We start from the raw sequence: 18,533 nt of genomic DNA on the forward strand, positions 1-18,533 counted from the left end.
AGACTTTCTTGCTATTTATTAATTGCCTCTCTTTTCCCCTGGTTTACTAGTTATGAAAAGTGAAAGTGAAGTCGCTCAGTCGTGTCTGACTCTTTGCGACCCCATGGACTGTAACCTACCAGGTTCCTCCATCCATGGGGTTTTCCAGGCAAGAATACTGGAGTGGGCTGCCATTTCCTTCTCCAGGAGATCTTCCTGACCCAGGGATTGAACCCGGTCTCCCACATTGTAGGCAGATGCTTTACCATCTGAGCCACTAGGGAAGTCCTACTGTTTATGAGGGGTCAGTAATAACATAGTTTAGAAAGTTACAGGCAAAGTGTCAGAAAATATCTGGGTTTGAAAATCTCTACCAGTGACTACTGGTATGTCTTGGAGCATGTTACTTAACCCCTGAGATTCTTTCCTCTGTGTGTCTGTATATGTGTTCCTGTGTGTGTGTGTAACAAGAAATTTCCTAAGAATATCATTGAGGATTTAAATGCGCTAAGTTGCTTCAGTCATGTCCTACTCTTTGTAACCCTGTGGACCATAGCCCGCCAGGTTCCTCTGTCCATGGGATTCTCCAAGCAAGAATATTGGAGTGGGTTGTCATGCCCTCCCCAAGGTGATCTTCCCCACCCAGGGATCAAACTTTGATTTCTTACATCTTCTGCATTGGCAGGTGGGTTCTTTACCACTAGTGCCACATGAAGATTTAAATGAAAACATGTGAAAATATCTAGGAAATAGTGAGTAGTGCTCAGTAAATATTTCTTTTAAAAATAAAACAAGAGCCCTGGGAATTACAGAAGTTCAAGTTTCACATTTCTTTTAAAAAGTGGAAGAAATCTGTAATGTATAGGTAAATATTTAAGCAGTGTAACTTAGGGCAGCCATTTCAGGGTGCCCCTGAAGTTATGATATTTTTATAATAATATTGAGATGTTTGCCTTTTTCACTTTCATTTTTTCATGAATGCACTTTCTAAAGACTGCATGTTGTGTGTGTGGTGGCATAACAGAGTGAACAAAGAAGCAAATATGAGAATCGACCTGTCTTCTATTTAGTTCAGTGTTATAGAGATTTGCAAAGGTGTAAAGTAATGCCACTCTTTTTATTAGACTTTTCTTTCATTTTGAAAATTTTAGTTATTTTTAATAAAAAGTGTTAATGTGCAGTGGTGTTTATTTTTTAAAGAATTAACATTTTATTTTTTTTGAAATTTATTTTAATTGGAGGCTAATTACTTTACAATGTTGTATTGGTTTTGCCATACATTGACATGAATCAGCCATGGGTGTACATGCGTTCCCCATCCTGAAACCCCCTCCCACCTCCCTCCCCATATCATCCCTCTGGGTCATCCCAGTGCACCAGCTCCAAGCATCCTGTATCATGCATGGAACCTGGACTGGCAATTCGTTTCACATATGATAATATACGTGTTTCAATGCCATTCTCCCAAACCATCCCACCCTCGCCCTCTTCCACAGAGTCCAAAAGACTATTCTATACATCTGTGTCTCTTTTACTGTCTCGTATACAGGGTTATTGTTACCATCTTTCTAAATTCCATATACATGCATTAGTATACTGTATTGGTATTTTTCTTTCTGGCTTACTTCACTCGGTATAATAGGCTCCAGTTTCATCCACCTCATTAGAACTGATTCAAATATATTCTTTTTAATGGCTGAGTAATACTCCATTGTGTATATGTACCACAGCTTTTTATCCATTCGTCTGAAGATGGACACCTAGGTTGCTTCCATGTCCTGGCTATTATAAACAGTGCTGCGATGAACATTGGAGTACATGTGTCTCTTTCAATTCTGGTTTCCTCGGTGTGTATGCCCAGAAGTGGGATTGCTAGGTCGTGTGGCAGTTCTATTTCCAGTTTTTTAAGGAATCTCCACACTGTTCTCCATAGTGGTTGTACTAGTTTGCATTCCCACCAACAGTGTAAGAGGGTTCCCTTTTCTCCACACCCTCTCCAGCATTTATTGCTTGTAGACTTTTGGATAGCAGCCATTTTGACTGGTGTGAAATAATACCTCATTGTGGTTTTGATTTTCATTTCTCTGATTATGAGTGACATTGAGCATCTTTTCATGTGTTTGTTAGCCATCTGTATGTCTTCTTTGGAGAAATGTCTTTTCTTTGGCCTGTTTTTTGATTGGGTGATTTATTTTTCTGGAGTTGAGCAGCAGGAGTTGCTTGTATATTTTCTAATCTCAAGAATTAACATTTTAAATTGCTGTTTTAACTTCTATTTTGGCAACTATTGATAGATGAAACCTACATAAATGCAAACCCATTGAAGAGCTCAGTAATTTATAAGGATATAAAGAGATTCTGAGGCCAGAAAATTTGAGAATTGCTGTATTAATGGAAAGTGCTATGTTTCTCAATAAGAGGAAACTATGATTGACTAATTTATTGGAATGAATTTTGGGCTTTCTTGGTAGCTCAGACAATAAAGAATCTACCTGCAATGAGGTTCAATCCCTCATCGAGAAGCTCCCCTGAAGAAGGGAATGGCTACCCACTCCAATATTCTTGCCTGGAGAATTCCATGGACACAGGAACCTTTCAGGCTTGTAGTCCATGGGGTCACAAAGAGTTGGACACAACTGAGTGGGTAACATTTTTGCTTATTTAAGTATGTGGACTTGGAACAACTTCCAAAATTCATAAAGTCTAGCTTAACAAAAATACACATACAGACAGAGATATGCATGTGGAGATTAAGTGGAATTTGTTGTTAGTTACAGAGAATTTATATAGAAGTAGAAGTTTTTAAAAGGAGATTCTTTTCAATGAACTAATGTAAGCAGTTATTCTGATCTATACATTAAATGTACCAGGTTCTATTCTAAGTTACTATGGATATACTGACAAAATAGACAAAGTCCCTGCCTCAAGAAGGTAACAGTTTAATGAGAGAGGCAGGGAAAAACAAATAAAAAATATATATGAATAATTATAAATTGTAATAAGAACTACAAAGGAGCAAATATTATGAAATTCAAGAGGAAAATGATGCAGACCTACTTATACAAGAGAGGCTTCTCTAAGTCAGTGATTTTTAAGCTGAGACAGTATATATGAGAAGGAGCAGAGGGAATAGGTTTCTGCGAAGAGAACGGTGTGTGCAAAGACCCTGAGGTGTTGCCTCAAGTAGGGCAGATGTGAGGAATGGTAGAACAAAATAATGTTGGAGAAGTAGGCAAGATCTAGGCCATGCAGGGCCTTATAGGCAATGGAAAGGCGGCTTTAGTTTAAACGTGTAAAGGGCTCAAATGTGTCTATGGCTGAGAGGTTTGTGAGGGATTATTTGGCCAGAAGAATATGTTTGTAAATATAGTTTATATTGAGGTAGTTGTGATAGAGGATACATAGTTATTTCTTATAACTGTCCCTGGTTGATGTTCTCAGTGACAGAATAATGATTTAGAGAATGATTTTAATTCAGTATTGAAATTCTTGGTGCTTACTACTCAGAGTTTGTTCAGAAGATTAAATTTCTTTTTTGATTAGGTTCTTTAACTTACTCAAAATATGTATTAAATAACTAAGTACCTGTCAGATTTTTCTACCAGTTATATCTGTTTGTTTCAGTGCTCTTCTTTTTAATGAAGTAAAATATATTACCACCCTGGGAGACCTTCAGAACATAGAAAATGCTCTAAAAGGAAAAGGAAACATTGCATTCTCATATGTCAGAGCCATTGGAACACCAGGTATTTATCAACTTTTGCTTTAATCTTTGCTGTGTGTCTGTGTTGAAGGACTTAGCACAATATATTTTATCTTAATATTTTAAAATAAATTTGAAGGATCTTTTACCATTACATTTTCTTTCTTCAAGTATGGTAGCATAGTATAGTGATTGAACAAGAACTCTGGAGCCAGACACCTAGGTTAGACTCCCTGTTCCACCAACTATTTACAGTATGACCTTGGCATGCTCAGTTGCTTTAATCATGTCCAGCTGTTTGTGACCCCTTGGACTGTAGCCTGCCAGGCTCCTCTCTCCATGGAATTCTCCAGGCAAGAATACTGGAGCAGGTTGCCATTTTCTCCTTCAGGGGATCCTCCCAACCCAGGGATCGAACCCACGTCTTCCATGTCTCTTGCATTGGCAGGCAGGTTCCTTACCATTAGCGCCACCTGGGCAGCCCAAAAAATACGGAACGCTTCGTGAATGTGCATGTCATCCTTGTGCAGGGACCATGCTAATCTTCTCCGTATCGTTCTACTTTAGTATCTGAGCTGCCGAAGCAAGCACATGACCTTAGACAACTGACTTATTTAACCTGTTTCCTGGTCACTGAGATGGTGAAAATAATTGTGCCTACCTCTTAGTGTTATTGTGAGAACCAGGTGAATTTGAAAAAATAAAAAGGCTCCTGGCGTATAGTGTCTCTGTGTTGGCTGTTACAGTCCTCGTGGTACCTGATTTAGTGTTCAGCAGTTTATAGTATTTGGTAAATGTTGTCGATTGACTTGGCTTCTGTTTTTATTTTGGTGTTTGCTGTTTATGATGTATTTTTCTTGACTTTCAAAAAATTTTGACAACATCACCTTAGCCTTAATAGGTCATTTTGTCATAAAGAAATTTATAAATGTTTTATGAATGACTAATAATTGTGCTTTCATGATTTTTATTTGTTAATGGTTATAACTTGGACATGTTAATATAAAATGTTGTTAAAAACATTTAAAATTTTATGTGCTCTATGAAATAAAATTGTTTATTGGAAAATTCTGTTTTTATAGACATAAAGCTTGATGGCTACATAGTTTAAACTTAATGTACATGTAAAGCAATACCCCACAATCAGCGTATTTACTGTTTACTTTTCAGGGTTCTTCATGTTATTGTATTTTGTCCACATTCTGTAATTAAAGTCAGTAAGAAGGATGAACTATACAGGGACTTGCACTGCCATAGTGGAGCCAGAAATCATTGATTTATATTTTAACAGGATCAGTCTGACTTCTGGGTTTGGAATAGAGTAGAAGGAGCAATAGTAGAATAAGGGAGAAAATCAGGAAGTTATCACAATAATGCAGGCAGGAGATGGTGGTGGGTGGCTTGGACCAGGGTATCAGCAGCAATGGCAGTGGAAATACATTTGCATTTTAGCCGTAGTTTAGATTGTAAGAGGTACTGAATTTTCTGACATATTGGATATAGATTGATAGAGATAGCAGAAACAAGGATGGCTCTGGGATTTTGGCCTGAGTTCCCTCCCTGAATGGTGAAATTGCTAATAACTAAGGTGGGGCAGAATGGAAATAGTTTGGAGAAGAAAGCTCTGGAATTGACTTTTGGACACCATACTTGTGAAATACCTGTTAGACAGCCGAGTAGAGATATCAACAAGGTAGTTGTAGTTGGATGTTACTAGTCTGCATTTGATGGTGGAATACGTACTAGGGATATACATTTATGACATAAAGTTGTGAGACCAGAGGAGACCATGAAAGGAGTGAGGTTAGATGGAAAAGAGAAGACTGAACTCGTTAGATACTTCATCATTCATGGGTCAGTAGAGGAAGTGGAAGGAATGCCCTGTGTGTAACAAAGTGAAGATAGGGTTTTAGTGAAGAGATGGTAGCAATTGTATCAAAGGATGCTGAAAGATTGATTAGGATAAGAACTACCAGTTGGCCATTATGTTTAGCAATATTAAGTTACCCATGCCCTTGATACACATGATTTTTGTAGAGTGGCAGGGATCAATGCCTGACTCGGGCATAAGAGAATAGGCAGAGAGCAACTGGAGGCTGTGACTATAGAGTCTCACGTAAGATTTTGCTATTAAGGGGAGGAAGATACGAGGCAGTGGCTGGAGGAGTATGAGTGAAGAATTTTTTAAGAAGCATCTTTGTATGTTGACATGAAAGATCTTGTAGAAAAAGGAAAATACATTATGGAGAAAAAGGAAGGGAAAATTATTGGAACAACATCTTTGAGTAGACTAGGGTAGATGGAATCTAGTGAACAGGGCAGGGGTGGCTCTTTGCTGGGAGCATGGAAAATTCACCTGTGGTACTAGGAGAAAAGACAGAATATTGGCATCAATTTAGTTAAGGGGGCAGATACATACGGGGCTGGGAACTGTTTTGGTTTTACTTAATTGATTCATGTTTTTAATGAAATAGAAATAAAGTGATCAGATAGTGTGAGGAAAGAAGAGAAGAACTAGTGGTTTTAGAAGGCCTGAAAACAAAGAATGGCTGTTATGCAGCAGTAATAGTTGATGCCAGTAATCTAAAGTGAGACCATGGGCATGGTTATGCTAGTGGGTTCTTGTTTTCTTCCCCCAGTCATATTCACTTTTATGGGTGTAAGTGCAGAATAGGCAGATTGTTTGATTTAACTTGGATTGTGTTTTGGCTAGACAGGCGGGTAAGTGATTATAAAGACTGGCCGTGGAATTTAAGCTGGACTAGCAGTCCGTGGGGTCACTAAGGGTCGGACACGACTGAGCGACTTCACTTTCACTTTTCACTTTCACACATTGGAGAAGGAAATGGCAACCCACTCCAGTGTTCTTGCCTGGAGAATCCCAGGGACGGGGGAGCCTGGTGGGCTTCCGTCTATGGGGTCACACAGAGTTGGACACGACCGAAGTGACTTAGCAGCAGCAGCAGCAGGGAAGAGAGGGCCTGAGGTGGGTGAAGGACAGTGAAAATGGTAAGACTGCAACTTCGGGAAGGTTAAAGTTACGTACTAGACAAGTGACCCAGAGATGGAAGGGTGTGTGGGTATGTGTGTCTTTATTTTTTGGGGGGAGTGCTACACATTGAAAATTTGGAGGATCTGCAGATTGGTGATTACAAGCCTGAAGTGGGACAGTGGCCATGAGTGGTTAAGGTAGGGCTGAAGAGAAATCACTGGAGTTTCCAGATAAGACCAAGGACTGAAAGGCTAGGATTTTGCAAGGATCATCTATGGGGATAGGAAAATCGGAAAGCGTGAAAGTGTGACAGAAGCTAAATTTTTCATGAGATGAGGAGGATTAACCCTGGCTGGGGTAGTAGATGACTCCAACAAGGCAGAATGGTGAGTGGAATAATCTGATGAAATGTGATTCGAGTGATAGAAGATTAGGTCAGGGAGGGGAAGATAACTACCTGGAAATGGCAGTGAGAAAAAAAGGGAAAATAAGATATGGAAAGGAAGAAATTAAGGAATGCTCTAAGAAAATTTCCCAGAACTGAGGGATTTGAGCCTCCAAATTGCAAGGGTTCACTGAATCCCAGCAGTGTTTAAATGTAGAGCCATGCCAGAGGATCTCATTTTGAATTTTCAGAATATTGGGAACAAACACTATTCTAAAATTTTCCAGAAAGAAAAAAGTATGTGATTTAAGGATCAAGAATCAGGATGACTTTGGATTTGGGAGCCAATGAAAATGGAGGAATGCTTTCAAAATTCTTAGGGAGAATGACTTGAACCTAGAATTCTATATGCAGACAACTATAGTTAGTTATGAAAGTAGAATAAATCCACTTTGAGAAGGGTAAGTTTGCAAAAAATGTTTATTCCATATATTCTCTCCCAGAAAGGAGCTAGAGAGTGGGAGCAAGGGAACAAATTAGTCCAGAAGATGAGGGTAACAGGCCAAGGCCCCAACACAAGAGTGAAAATCGGAGAATCCCCAGGACAATAATGAAAGTGAGTTCCTAGGATGAAAGTTGGGGCAGGTTGAGTAGCAGAGTCCACGTTTGAGCAAATCAGAAGACTGTGCAGAAATGTCTGCAAGGAGAGGGAATAATGAGTAAAACATACTAACGCATATATATGGAATTTAGAAAGATGCAAATAATAACCCTGTATATGAGACAGCAAAAGAGACACAGATGTATAGAACAGTGTTTGGGACTCTGTGGGAGAGGGTGAGGGTGGGATGGTTTGGGAGAATGGCATTGAAACATGTATATTATCATATGTGAAATGAATCGCCAGTTCAGGGTCAATGCGTGTTACAGGATGCTTGGGGATGGTATGCGGGGATGACCCAGAGGGAGGATAAGGGGAGGAGGGAGGTGGGAGGGGGGTTTGGAAGGGGGAACTCATGTACACCCGGGGCGGATTCATGTCAGTGTATGGCAAAACCAACCAATATAATATTGTAAAATAATTAGCCTCCAATAAAAATTTTAAAAAAGAGTAAAACAGATACATTTGAAGTATTGGGGGCCTAAGACAGTTGCAGAAGAATTTAGGACTAAATTAGCAAGGAATCTAAACAAAAATTTTTTAAAAGATAGTTATAACTGTAGTGAAAAAATTCTCAAAAGAAAATTGTATTTACTGAGTCCCAACAATATGAAACCATGAACTTCCGGATGTTCAAGCTGGATTTAGAAAAGGCAGAGGAACCAGAGATCAAATTGCCAACATCCGTTGGATCATCGAAAAAGCAAGAGAATACCAGAAAAACATCTACTTCTGCTTTATTTATTACGCCAAAACCTTTGACTGTGTAGATCACAACAAACTGGAAAATTCTTCAAGAGATGGAAATACCAGACCACCTTACCTGCCTCCTGAGAAATCTGTATGCAGGTCAAGAGGCAACAGTTAGAACCGGACATGGAACAACTGGTTCCAAATCGGGAAAGGAGTACGTCAAGGTTGTTTATCGTCACCCTGCTTATTTAACTTATATGCAGAGCACATCATGAGAAACGCTGGGCTGGATGAAGCCCAAACTGGAATTAAGATTGCCGGGAGCAATATCAATAACCTCAGATAACACAGATGACACCACCCTTATGGCAGAAAGCGAAGAAGAACTAAAGAGCCTCTTGATGAAAGTGAAAGAGGAGAGTGAAAAAGCTGGCTTAAAACTCAACATTTGAAACATGAAGATCATGGCATCTGGTCCCACCACTTCATGGCAAATAGATGGGGAAACAGTGGAAATAGTGAGAGACTTTATTTTTTTGGGCTCCAAAATCACTGCAGATGGTGACTGCAGTCATGAAATCAAAAGATGCTTGCTCCTTGGAAGAAAAGCCATGACCAACCTAGACAGCGTATTAGAAAGCAGAAACATTACTTTGCTGACAGAGGTCCATCTAGTCAAAGCTAAAGTTTTTCCAGTAGTCATGTATGGATATGAGTTGGACTATAAAGAAAGCTGAGCGCCAAAGAATTTATGTTTTTGAACTGTGGTGTTGGAGAAGACTCTTGAGAGTCCCTTGGACTGCAAGGAGATCCAACCAGTCAATCCTAAAGGAAATCAGTCCTGAATATTCATTGGAAGGACTGATGGTGAAGCTGAAACTCCAATACTTTGGCCACTTGATGTGAAGAACTAACTCATTGGAAAAGACCCTGATGCTGGGAAAGATTGAAGGCAGGAGGAGAAGGGGATGACAGAGGATGAGATGGTTTGATGACATCACCGACTCGATGGACATGAGTTTGAGCAAGCTCCAGGAGTTGGTGATGGACAGGGAAGCCTGGTGTACTGCAGTCCATGGAGTCACAAAGAGTCGGACATGACTGAGTGACTGAACAGTATGAAAACTATTGATCTAATAAAAACTAGGACTATATTGGGCACATTGAGGAGATAGAATTGTGTACATTTGTGGAATGAGGTTTCAGAAAAGAGAGCTATTTATCATCTTTCATAGTGGGAAATCAATAGACAATACTAACACGCACAAATAATCAGGAGATAAGAGTGTAAGAGTGTCATTTAGGGATTTGGAGGTAAATACCGAAAGAAAGAGGGAGAAAGTTGAAAGTAGTTGTCCCTTGGAAATTGGAAACGGGGTCAAGGGTAGAGGAACTGTTCATTTAAAAAATATACCTTATAGAATTGTCTCTTTTTAGATAAGAATAAGTTTGATTTTAAGAAAAGCCATAAGTAGCATACAGACATATTCATGTATAAAATATAACATATGAAAGTTGTGTGGCGAATTCATACTCTCTTCCCTACTACTGGGAAAAAACCATCACAGATTTGTCAAATATCTTCAAGTATAACTCATTTTTAACTCCCTCTTAGTTCTGCTCTTACCTTGACTTGACTAGAACAGACTTTTTATAACTTCTTTAACTGCCTGCTTTTTCCCAACTGGGATCCCTACAAAGGATTTTTCTTTTAACACAGTAGAGCATAAAAGGATGTAGGAAAGTATTCAAAATAGAATCACACAAACTAACCTCTCCTCCCTCTCACCTCCCCTCTCTTTTTCAGAGCACAGAGCTGTCATGGAAGCCGCTTTTGTGTATGGGACCACATACCAATTTGTCTTAACCACGGAAATTGCCCTTTTGCAAAGTATTGGGTATGTATAAGAAGCATAAGTAAACTATTTTCAGTTCACTTATTTCACATTACTTTTTCATCATTTCTGTCATACTCTCACAGCATGGACTAATCTGACAGGAATCGTAAGCAGATGTAAATATATAAATGAAACCTGAAATCCTCTTCATTGCTATCATGTGAAAGTGAAAGTTTCGCAATTGTGTCCGACACTTTGCGACCCCATGGACTATACAGTCCATGGACTTCTCCAGGCCAGAATACTGAAGTGGGTAGCCTTTCCCTTCTCCAGGGGATCTTCCCAACCCAGGGATTGAACCCAGGTCTTCCACATTGCAGGTGGTTTCTTTACCAACTGAGCCACAAGGGCTGTACTAAAATGAGCTTAAAGATACAGAAGTGATGTTAAACTAAGGTGAACCAAGGCAATATGGATAAGCCACAGATGTGATCCCTTGAGTGGTCATGTGTATTTTAGAAATATATCTACCCCAGTAATCAGGGAATCAAATAACAGCTTTTATGACTAAGCTCTAGAGATTCTTTGAGAGTTCCATCAGTTACAATACCAGAAAACTTTTAAATATATTTGAGTACAATTTTGAACAGATGTTTTCTAAATGTTTAATTTTCTTGTCTAGTTTCTAGCTTACAGTTGTAGGTAGAGACTTTCTTTGGACTCCTTTGGTTGGGCAACCTAGGGGTAAAGTTTTTCTTCCATTTAATATATAGGGACACAAGAGACATAAGAACACCAATGCATTTGAAAGACTTTAAGTTTGGCTTCAAAATATTATTCAGGAAAATTAATCCAAAGCAAGGCAAAAGGGTGATTGTGTGACCCTTTTAAAACTGCGCAAGAGTTTTTAATGAGTCCTCTTGCTCACCATTCAGAAAATAGTGACTATTTGTTAAACTGCACACAATTAAATCCCAGATATTTTACAGTTTGGTAAATTTGGATGTTAGTGCATAGAAAACTGATAAAGTGAAATGATTTTTTGGGGAGGGCGTTGTTGGGAGTACATAGGCAAAGAATGAAGTCCTTGCAAAGAAAATTTATTGCTCTGTACAACATCAACCAACATTCCTTTTTCCCTCTTCTTAATGAACTGCATTCTGCTAGTTCCCTCATTAATGAGTTAAAGAAAACTTTGATGCATGTTTACTATTTGTATAAGAATTAATATTCATAACAATTTGAGAAACATGCTGATAGTATCATAAAGCTCTATGATATGTAGTCACTGCATCTCAAGATACAATGAGCAGTAGTTTAGACAGCTGCTTTGCTACTGCCAGTGTAGACTGCCAAATTCCCATCTTGGGGGAACCCGGCTGTTCTCAGTCCCATGGTGTTTCTAGGGTAGCCCCACAGTTTCTCTGAGGATTGTTTGTACTTCCTCTTCTGTTATCATCTTCTTTATTTTTCTGCTAATGAATAATTGCTAATAACAGTGACATGCTTCAAATATAGAGGGTTGGTTATTTACTGGCAAGGTATGGGTCCTCTCATTTGTCTTACAGATCCTGTTCAGCAAGACCAGACTATATAGTGATCAATGACTAAACATAGTAATGTTCTGGAAAGATTTTTGCTTGTCTCCATTTTTAAACTGAGAATTAAAAACATGCAGTTATTCTGTTTTTCATAAATTTGTTAGTATATGACACATTGGAGAGGTTTATTCATGGCTAACAAAGTGGTGAAGAATCATACTTGGCCCCGATGTGGTTGGGAAGGACTGTGGATTCAGAATACGTAGTCAGTGGCTCAGATGGTAAAGAATTTGCCTGCAATGTGGGAGACCTTGGTTCAATTTTTGGGTTGGGAAGATCCTCTGGAGGAAAGCATGGCAACCTACTTCAGTATTCATGCCTGAAGACTCCTCATGAACAGAGGAGCTTGGTGGGCTACAGTCCATGGGTTCACAGAGTCAGACTCGGCTGAGCAACTCAGCACATGACATCACTTCTAGATGAAGTAGTTAACAATGACTTTGAGTTGTCACCTAATGGAGGAGAAGTGTTAGTTGCTGAGTCATTTCCAAATCTTTGTGACCCCCATGGACTGTAGCCTGCCGGCTCCTCTGCTCATGGGTTTTCCCAGGCAAGAATACTGGAGTAGGTTACCATTCCTTTCTCCAGGGACCTTCCCAACCCAGTGATCGAACCTAGGTCTCCTGCATTGCAGGCAGATTCTTTACCATCTGAGCCACCAGGGAAGCCCCACCACTTAAAGGAGGAGAGATGAATATATTTTTTCTTCCATCTTTTTAAAAAAATTTTTGTTTCCTTTGTCATTTTTTCATTCAACAATTATCTCTTGAATGCCGTCTGTGTTCTAGGTACTATTCTTCTTGCGGGGTGATAACTTTAACTTTGGATACTCTTGTATATTCGTAGTTATGTTGGACCTGAGTATGTTTGAAATGGTTAAGAGGTGTATATGTGCTTTGTAATGACCTATGTGGGAAAAGAAGAGGATATGTGTTTATGTATAACTGATTCACTTTGCTATACACCTGAAACTAACACAACATTGTAAATCAACAAAACTCCAATAACAGTTTTTTTTAAATGGTTAGAAAAGAAAAGGGTATATATGATGGGTAGTAAAAGAGGTAGCATGCTGTAGAGACATAAGTACTTTCCGCTACCTCCCCATATTCCCTTCTTAAAGTATCTGTGTATAAGCCAAGAAGGGTGTTACTCCTACCTCATACTTATCACAGTCTGTTAAGTCAGAGGTGGCCACCTGACCTAGAGCCACCAATCCGTGGGCTTACCTGAGCAAATGAGATGTCTTCTTCCAGGAACTTGGAAGAAACTGGATTATACAGCACTTTAACTGTCTTGCTTACTGAATGTTTTGCCCATGTAGAAGTAAAGCAGAAAGAGTGGGGAGCTAAAAAGTGTTAATGGCAAAATGAAGGACCCTGAACTCTTGCTGTTCAGATCTGTACATTTGTTCTCTGATCCAGTTACTTGAATTTTGTATTCTGTGAGATACCCTTCTAAACTAGTAAGTTCCCCCTACCCCCACTTTTTTTATTTCTGTTACCTACAACCAGATGATCTCTGATTAGATAACTTTCTAACATAATTTTATTATTTCATAAATTATGGTATGTGGTCCAACCTAGCTGGGTCATCCTGCTCTCAACACTTTCCATTCAGTAATATGTGACTGTTCATGGTTTCCCTCAAAAAAGTTATGTGCTTTGACTGGGGCCTTGGCTATATTGTTCCTGTTGTCTGAAATACTCCTTAGTCTTATCTTCTTGGAGAAGTCATTCTCTGTTTTTAATCTCTATGATGATCTTCCTTTCCCTTTCCTTCTCTTCCCTGACTTGAGCAGAATGAAATGTTTTTTTGTTTCTCATAACACCCTGTATATTATAGTACTTATGAACCACTTTTTTTTTTTAGCTAAATATATGTCCTTTAGCCCATGCCCCTCAAGGATTTGAAATATCTTATTCATCTTAGTCTTTTATATTTAGCACAGGGCCTAACATAGTAGGCATTAAGTAATCTTTGAGTGATCATTTCTTTAATCATTGAATCTATTAGATATTACTTTGTAATGAAATTTGAAGTCAGTGAACCTTGGAGCTCAGTTGAAGCATGTGTCAATAATTAAAATTACATTGTAAAAATAAAAATTTGCAGTATTTTGCCAGACTGTACTAATGCCATATGGAGATTTATAAAATGGTATTTTAATTTTGGCAAACCTTACTTACTATAAGTTTATCTTTGAATTTTCATATTGAAGGGAATGCCAAAAGTCAAATTGTAAGCCACATTGGCTGGGTTTTCTAATATTTCAGATACAAACTCACTAACTCTCGCAAAGTGTCACATGGTTTCTATCTTAAGGCATGTTTTGGCTGAAGTTTATTCAAAACAGATTTGGGTTTAAATTAAACCTAGAAGATTTGTGTTACAAAGCTGTATTTAGCATAGCTGTAGAAAAGCAACTATATTTTAAGATAATCTCATTGTCCTCAAGGTGACAGTCTTTTATTTAAAAATATAGACCTGTCTCTAACCTAATTTGAAAGTTACCATATGAGACAGTTCAGGAAAAAAAATTGCTTATGCATCTCAAAAACTCCTTTTATTCTGTTTTTTTTTGCTTTGGTCCACTTAATTTTGTTATACTGTTTTAGGCTTTTACCAAAACAGTAATTCAAAAGCACGAGACTTAGGACAAAGAGATTTATTATGTCTTTCTGCATAGTAGAAGAATCACACATTGAACTTCAAGTTGGTCTGTCTCTCATTTTTAATTTGCAGCCCTGAGGATATAGAATATCCACATCTCTACTTTTTTCACTGTAAACCAGTCTTGGACTTGACCCAGCCATGTAGGAGAATACTAATGAGACAGTCACTGACTACACTGAACATTCATCAGTTTATTAAGATAATGGAAGCACCTCTGCTGGTATGTGTCTGATTTAAATATGTTAGACAATTCGTATGTAAAATTTGTTGTTTTGATTCACAGATGTGCATTTAACTTAGATGAGCTATATCTTTCCCCTTGAACATATTTATTTCATTTAGGCAGATTTAAGAGTAGTACCTTATTAAAGGTAGATTAGAGAATAAACTGTGTATTCATAAAATGGTATTTTAATGCCTTGAAGTGTTGTTGTTTTGAACAACCCAATACAGCATTGTGTACTTATAATGGTAGTTATAATGAACTGTGGAACTGTTCTGTGGTAGTTATAATGGACTGTGACCATTCTAAGATCACAAAGATTACATCATGGGCTAAGAAAAGACCTCTTTTGTGAATGTTTTGATTCCTGTTTTAAAAGTTTATAAATATTTGCATTATAGCATTTTTGGTGTCTCACTTTCCATAGTGTCAGACTGGAAGAATCTTAGATTCAGTAGGTGATCAACTGACTTCTCTCTGGAAGTTTAAAGTCTTGTCCTGAGCATATGTAAAACCTTCAATAGGCCTTCTCACTCACCATGTCCTTTTTACATAAAAATTGTGCATATGTGCTATAAATAATTCAAATTGTGCAGCAAAGTATAAAAAATGAAAAATTTTAAATCCACCAATTCCCATCATTCAGAAATGAACTGTTAGATGCAACCAGTCATCTCTGCATCCATATAGATACATATAGGTAGAGGGATGAATGCATTCATGGACATATATTGCATGAGCTACTTTATAGTAAGAAGCATTATATTTAATCTTATTTGAATTTACTCGAAGAAAAAGGAACTGATGTGAAACTAGAGGAATTATGGAACTTTTGAGAAACTGTTTCATCATTAGAGTTTAGGAAATACTGTCTTAAGTGTTGAAATGATTATGGAAAACACTGAGAAGTGAAAATTATTGTTTTAAGAAAACTGCATATTTTCATTTTAGATAATACTGATTTATTTTACTCCTTGGTGTAAAAGATGAGAATATTAGCTTCATATGTTTATTTCCATCTCAGTTCCTCTTTACCCTCCAGATTTTTGTTTTGTGTTATTTTACATTGTAAAGGTTATGATGTTTATATTGTGTTCTATAATCATAATTCCCATTTTTAAAAAAAGCCCTGCTTTCATATTTAAATAGATTCAGAGCTCATCAGTCCCAGTTCTATTGGCTTCATTCCTGAGTTCTTTATTTTCGTCAGTTTTTATTTGGTTGGATTTTGACTTCAAGCAACTAAGAAAAAACAAAACATCACATAGGTCTTTTTCCTTTCTGTTCACATGAGAGAGGGAAATATGTATCTTATGTCCTTTGGGAGAAGACCCTCTGATTCTGGTTTGATCTTCCACTTCCCCACAAAGCCCTCCTAAATTCGTTGTACAGTTCTTCACTTCTCTCCATCCTCATTTCCTTGTCTTCCAGTGTTGAGATATTAAGAATTCTTGGGTTCTGTCTACTCACCAGTCAACATTATCTATAAACGTTAATAAAAATGGAAGCTGGGATTCAGACTTTTTGATAAACTTCGGATGCATGATCATTGCAATTGTATGCATTGTCTCACTTCTAGACATATAAACACACCCTCAATCTGTTTCTATGGCATTAACTACCATAAATCTGAATTTTTTTTTTAATCTGAATTTTCAGGTCAGATTTTTCTTTGAAGTTCCTGATCCATATATTTAACTACTAATTAGATGTCTCTCTCCTAAGCTCTACGTGTCTGACATTAACGTGTTGTCTTTTACCATCTGTTCTTGCTCCATTATCTTGGTTCATTTACTGTCCAGTCACTCATGGCAGAAGCCGAGAAAATCATTCTCAATTCTTGCATCTCTCTGCATCTGATTTTAGATCTGAAATATCTTCTTGAATTCTTCATTCTAACAGCCAGTGCTTTGATCCAGGTTCTTCCTCTCTCTTGTACTATTTTAGTAATAGGAATTGATCTGGTCTGTGTTCCTGTATTTCACTTTCTTTAAGTTCATACTCCTTGTTGCTTGCATAGTAAGATATTTTAAACACACATATATGATCTTGTTCTGGTATTTTTTTTTAGTTCCTAAATGGCTTCAATTATTTACAGAATGAAGGCCTACTTTCTTAGGAGGATATACATGGTTTTTAATGATCATCTGATCCTTTGCCAATTCTCCAGCCTTGCTTGTCTGTTCCTGTTTTTACTTTTTAATATTGAATTGCTTATGGTTCTCCAAATACTCAAAGAAGAAACCAGGCTTTTCTGTTCCTTCAGGCAGTTATACCCATTCAGGTCTTGACAATTCAGTTCTGTGTGGTTGTGAGACTGAGGTTTCTACCTTCTCACTAGTTTATGGCTGGTGTTGCTCTTGGCTCCTATGGTCTGTTCTTAGATTCTGGCCACGTGGCCCTCTCAAAAAAAATTACAAGTTTCTCCTTCAAAGCCAGCAGACAGTGTTGCTCCATTGTGCTGTGACAGTCTTACATGATATAATCTAATCAAGGGAATGACTATGCCGTGAGTACCACCCACGCTCAAGAAATTAGGATTATACAAAATGTGTACACCAGGAATTTTGGGAGTCATCTTAGAATTATGTCTACCATAGCTAAATACAGATTTCTCTCTGGAAACTAAGGATTAGAAAAATGATTCTCTATTATTAGAAAATTTGCAAGAAAGCATCTTTCTATGTATCTACTTTTATCCCCTATGCTGGTTTTACTCAGTGGGCTCTTTCAACCTGGCAGCTTGTGCTCCTTTAGTTATGGGAAATTTCTGTGTTTATTTCAGTGATGATTTCTTCCCTTCTGTTTTCTCCCTTCCCTCTTTCTGGGACTCCTGTTTGAATGTTGGGTCTCTTGAACTAGTCCCTCAATTTTATTATCTTTTCTATTTTCCAGCTGTCTTTTGCTGTACTTTCTGGCAGATTTATTCAACTTTAGTTTTCATTTTTTGTGGATACAGTATCTTCTCATCTTTTCAAGCTTGTCAGCGGTGGTTTTCTGAACCTTTCTTCTTCCTGAATAATCTGTTTCCTCCGTGTTACTTGCTTTTCTGTTTGTTCTGGTCTTTCATGTTAGAGGCTTTCCTCAGATGCTTATTACTCCTTGTTCATGATTTAGAATATGAAACTAAAGAAGTTGGCTGGAAATTCTGAGACTATGGATCAGACTTGTTAACTTTGAGCTCCATAGGGTGGTTGGACCTGGGCAGCTTTTTGGTCAACCACATTGTCAGTAGCTTTAGGCTTTTCCTTGTGGTTGTTCAAGATCCCCAGAGAAAAATCTTCCAGTTTTCTGCTGGAGTACAGAAGTCTAGCTTCTAGCTTACTGGAAACTGAGTGGGGAGGGGCTAGAAGGAGTCTCAGCATTTGGTTGCTCAGTCTGCTTTGAGCATGGTATTCACACTCAGCTGTTCCGGCAGTCCCCCCAGATTTCTTCTGGTATGATGCAGGGGTAGTTGCCTAAGCTCATGGAGTTAGGGACGAGGATCTAGAGATCTAACTGCTTCTCCAAAGGTTTTGTCTGTTCTTTCTTACTCTAGAGCCTTCCTGCCATCATTCCCCTTCTTTCCCTGTTCCAGAGGCTCCAGGCACTGACTGCTCCTGAGCAGTTTTAGGATTCTGCAGTTAAAGTGAAATTGTTTCTTATCCTTTCCTCTCGTAGCTTAGGATTTTGTTGTTCTCTAGCTTCTAAGACTTTGCTGCCTTTACTCTTTTCCCTTCTTCATGTATATATGTTTATCTGTTTTGAAAAATCCTACTGCTGAAGTTGTCCTTGGATTTTTG

General features: G+C 38.1%; 2 protein-coding genes and 1 non-coding gene across 3 annotated transcripts in view; 1 reads left to right on the plus strand and 2 right to left on the minus strand.

Moving 5' to 3' along the window:
- Positions 1-18,533, plus strand: part of TXNDC16 (thioredoxin domain containing 16) — a 92,943-nt gene that overhangs the window by 30,914 nt on the left and 43,496 nt on the right. The window contains exons 8-10 of the mRNA XM_088839908.1: positions 3,604-3,725; positions 10,221-10,311; positions 14,598-14,748. Coding sequence (XP_088696034.1) covers positions 3,604-3,725; positions 10,221-10,311; positions 14,598-14,748 — 364 coding nt within the window. The remainder of the gene's footprint in view (positions 1-3,603; positions 3,726-10,220; positions 10,312-14,597; positions 14,749-18,533) is intronic.
- Positions 1-18,533, minus strand: part of PTGER2 (prostaglandin E receptor 2) — a 207,320-nt gene that overhangs the window by 3,821 nt on the left and 184,966 nt on the right. The gene's annotated exons all lie outside the window — the stretch shown is intronic.
- On the minus strand, positions 4,168-4,273 carry LOC129563675 (U6 spliceosomal RNA). Its single transcript, XR_008687414.1, has one exon. It is a non-coding gene; the product is annotated as a U6 spliceosomal RNA (small nuclear RNA).

The sequence above is a fragment of the Moschus berezovskii genome, chromosome 9 (assembly GCF_049115385.1).
Source record: "Moschus berezovskii isolate FMDL1 chromosome 9, NW_MosBer_1.0, whole genome shotgun sequence".
Taxonomy (NCBI): domain Eukaryota; kingdom Metazoa; phylum Chordata; class Mammalia; order Artiodactyla; family Moschidae; genus Moschus; species Moschus berezovskii.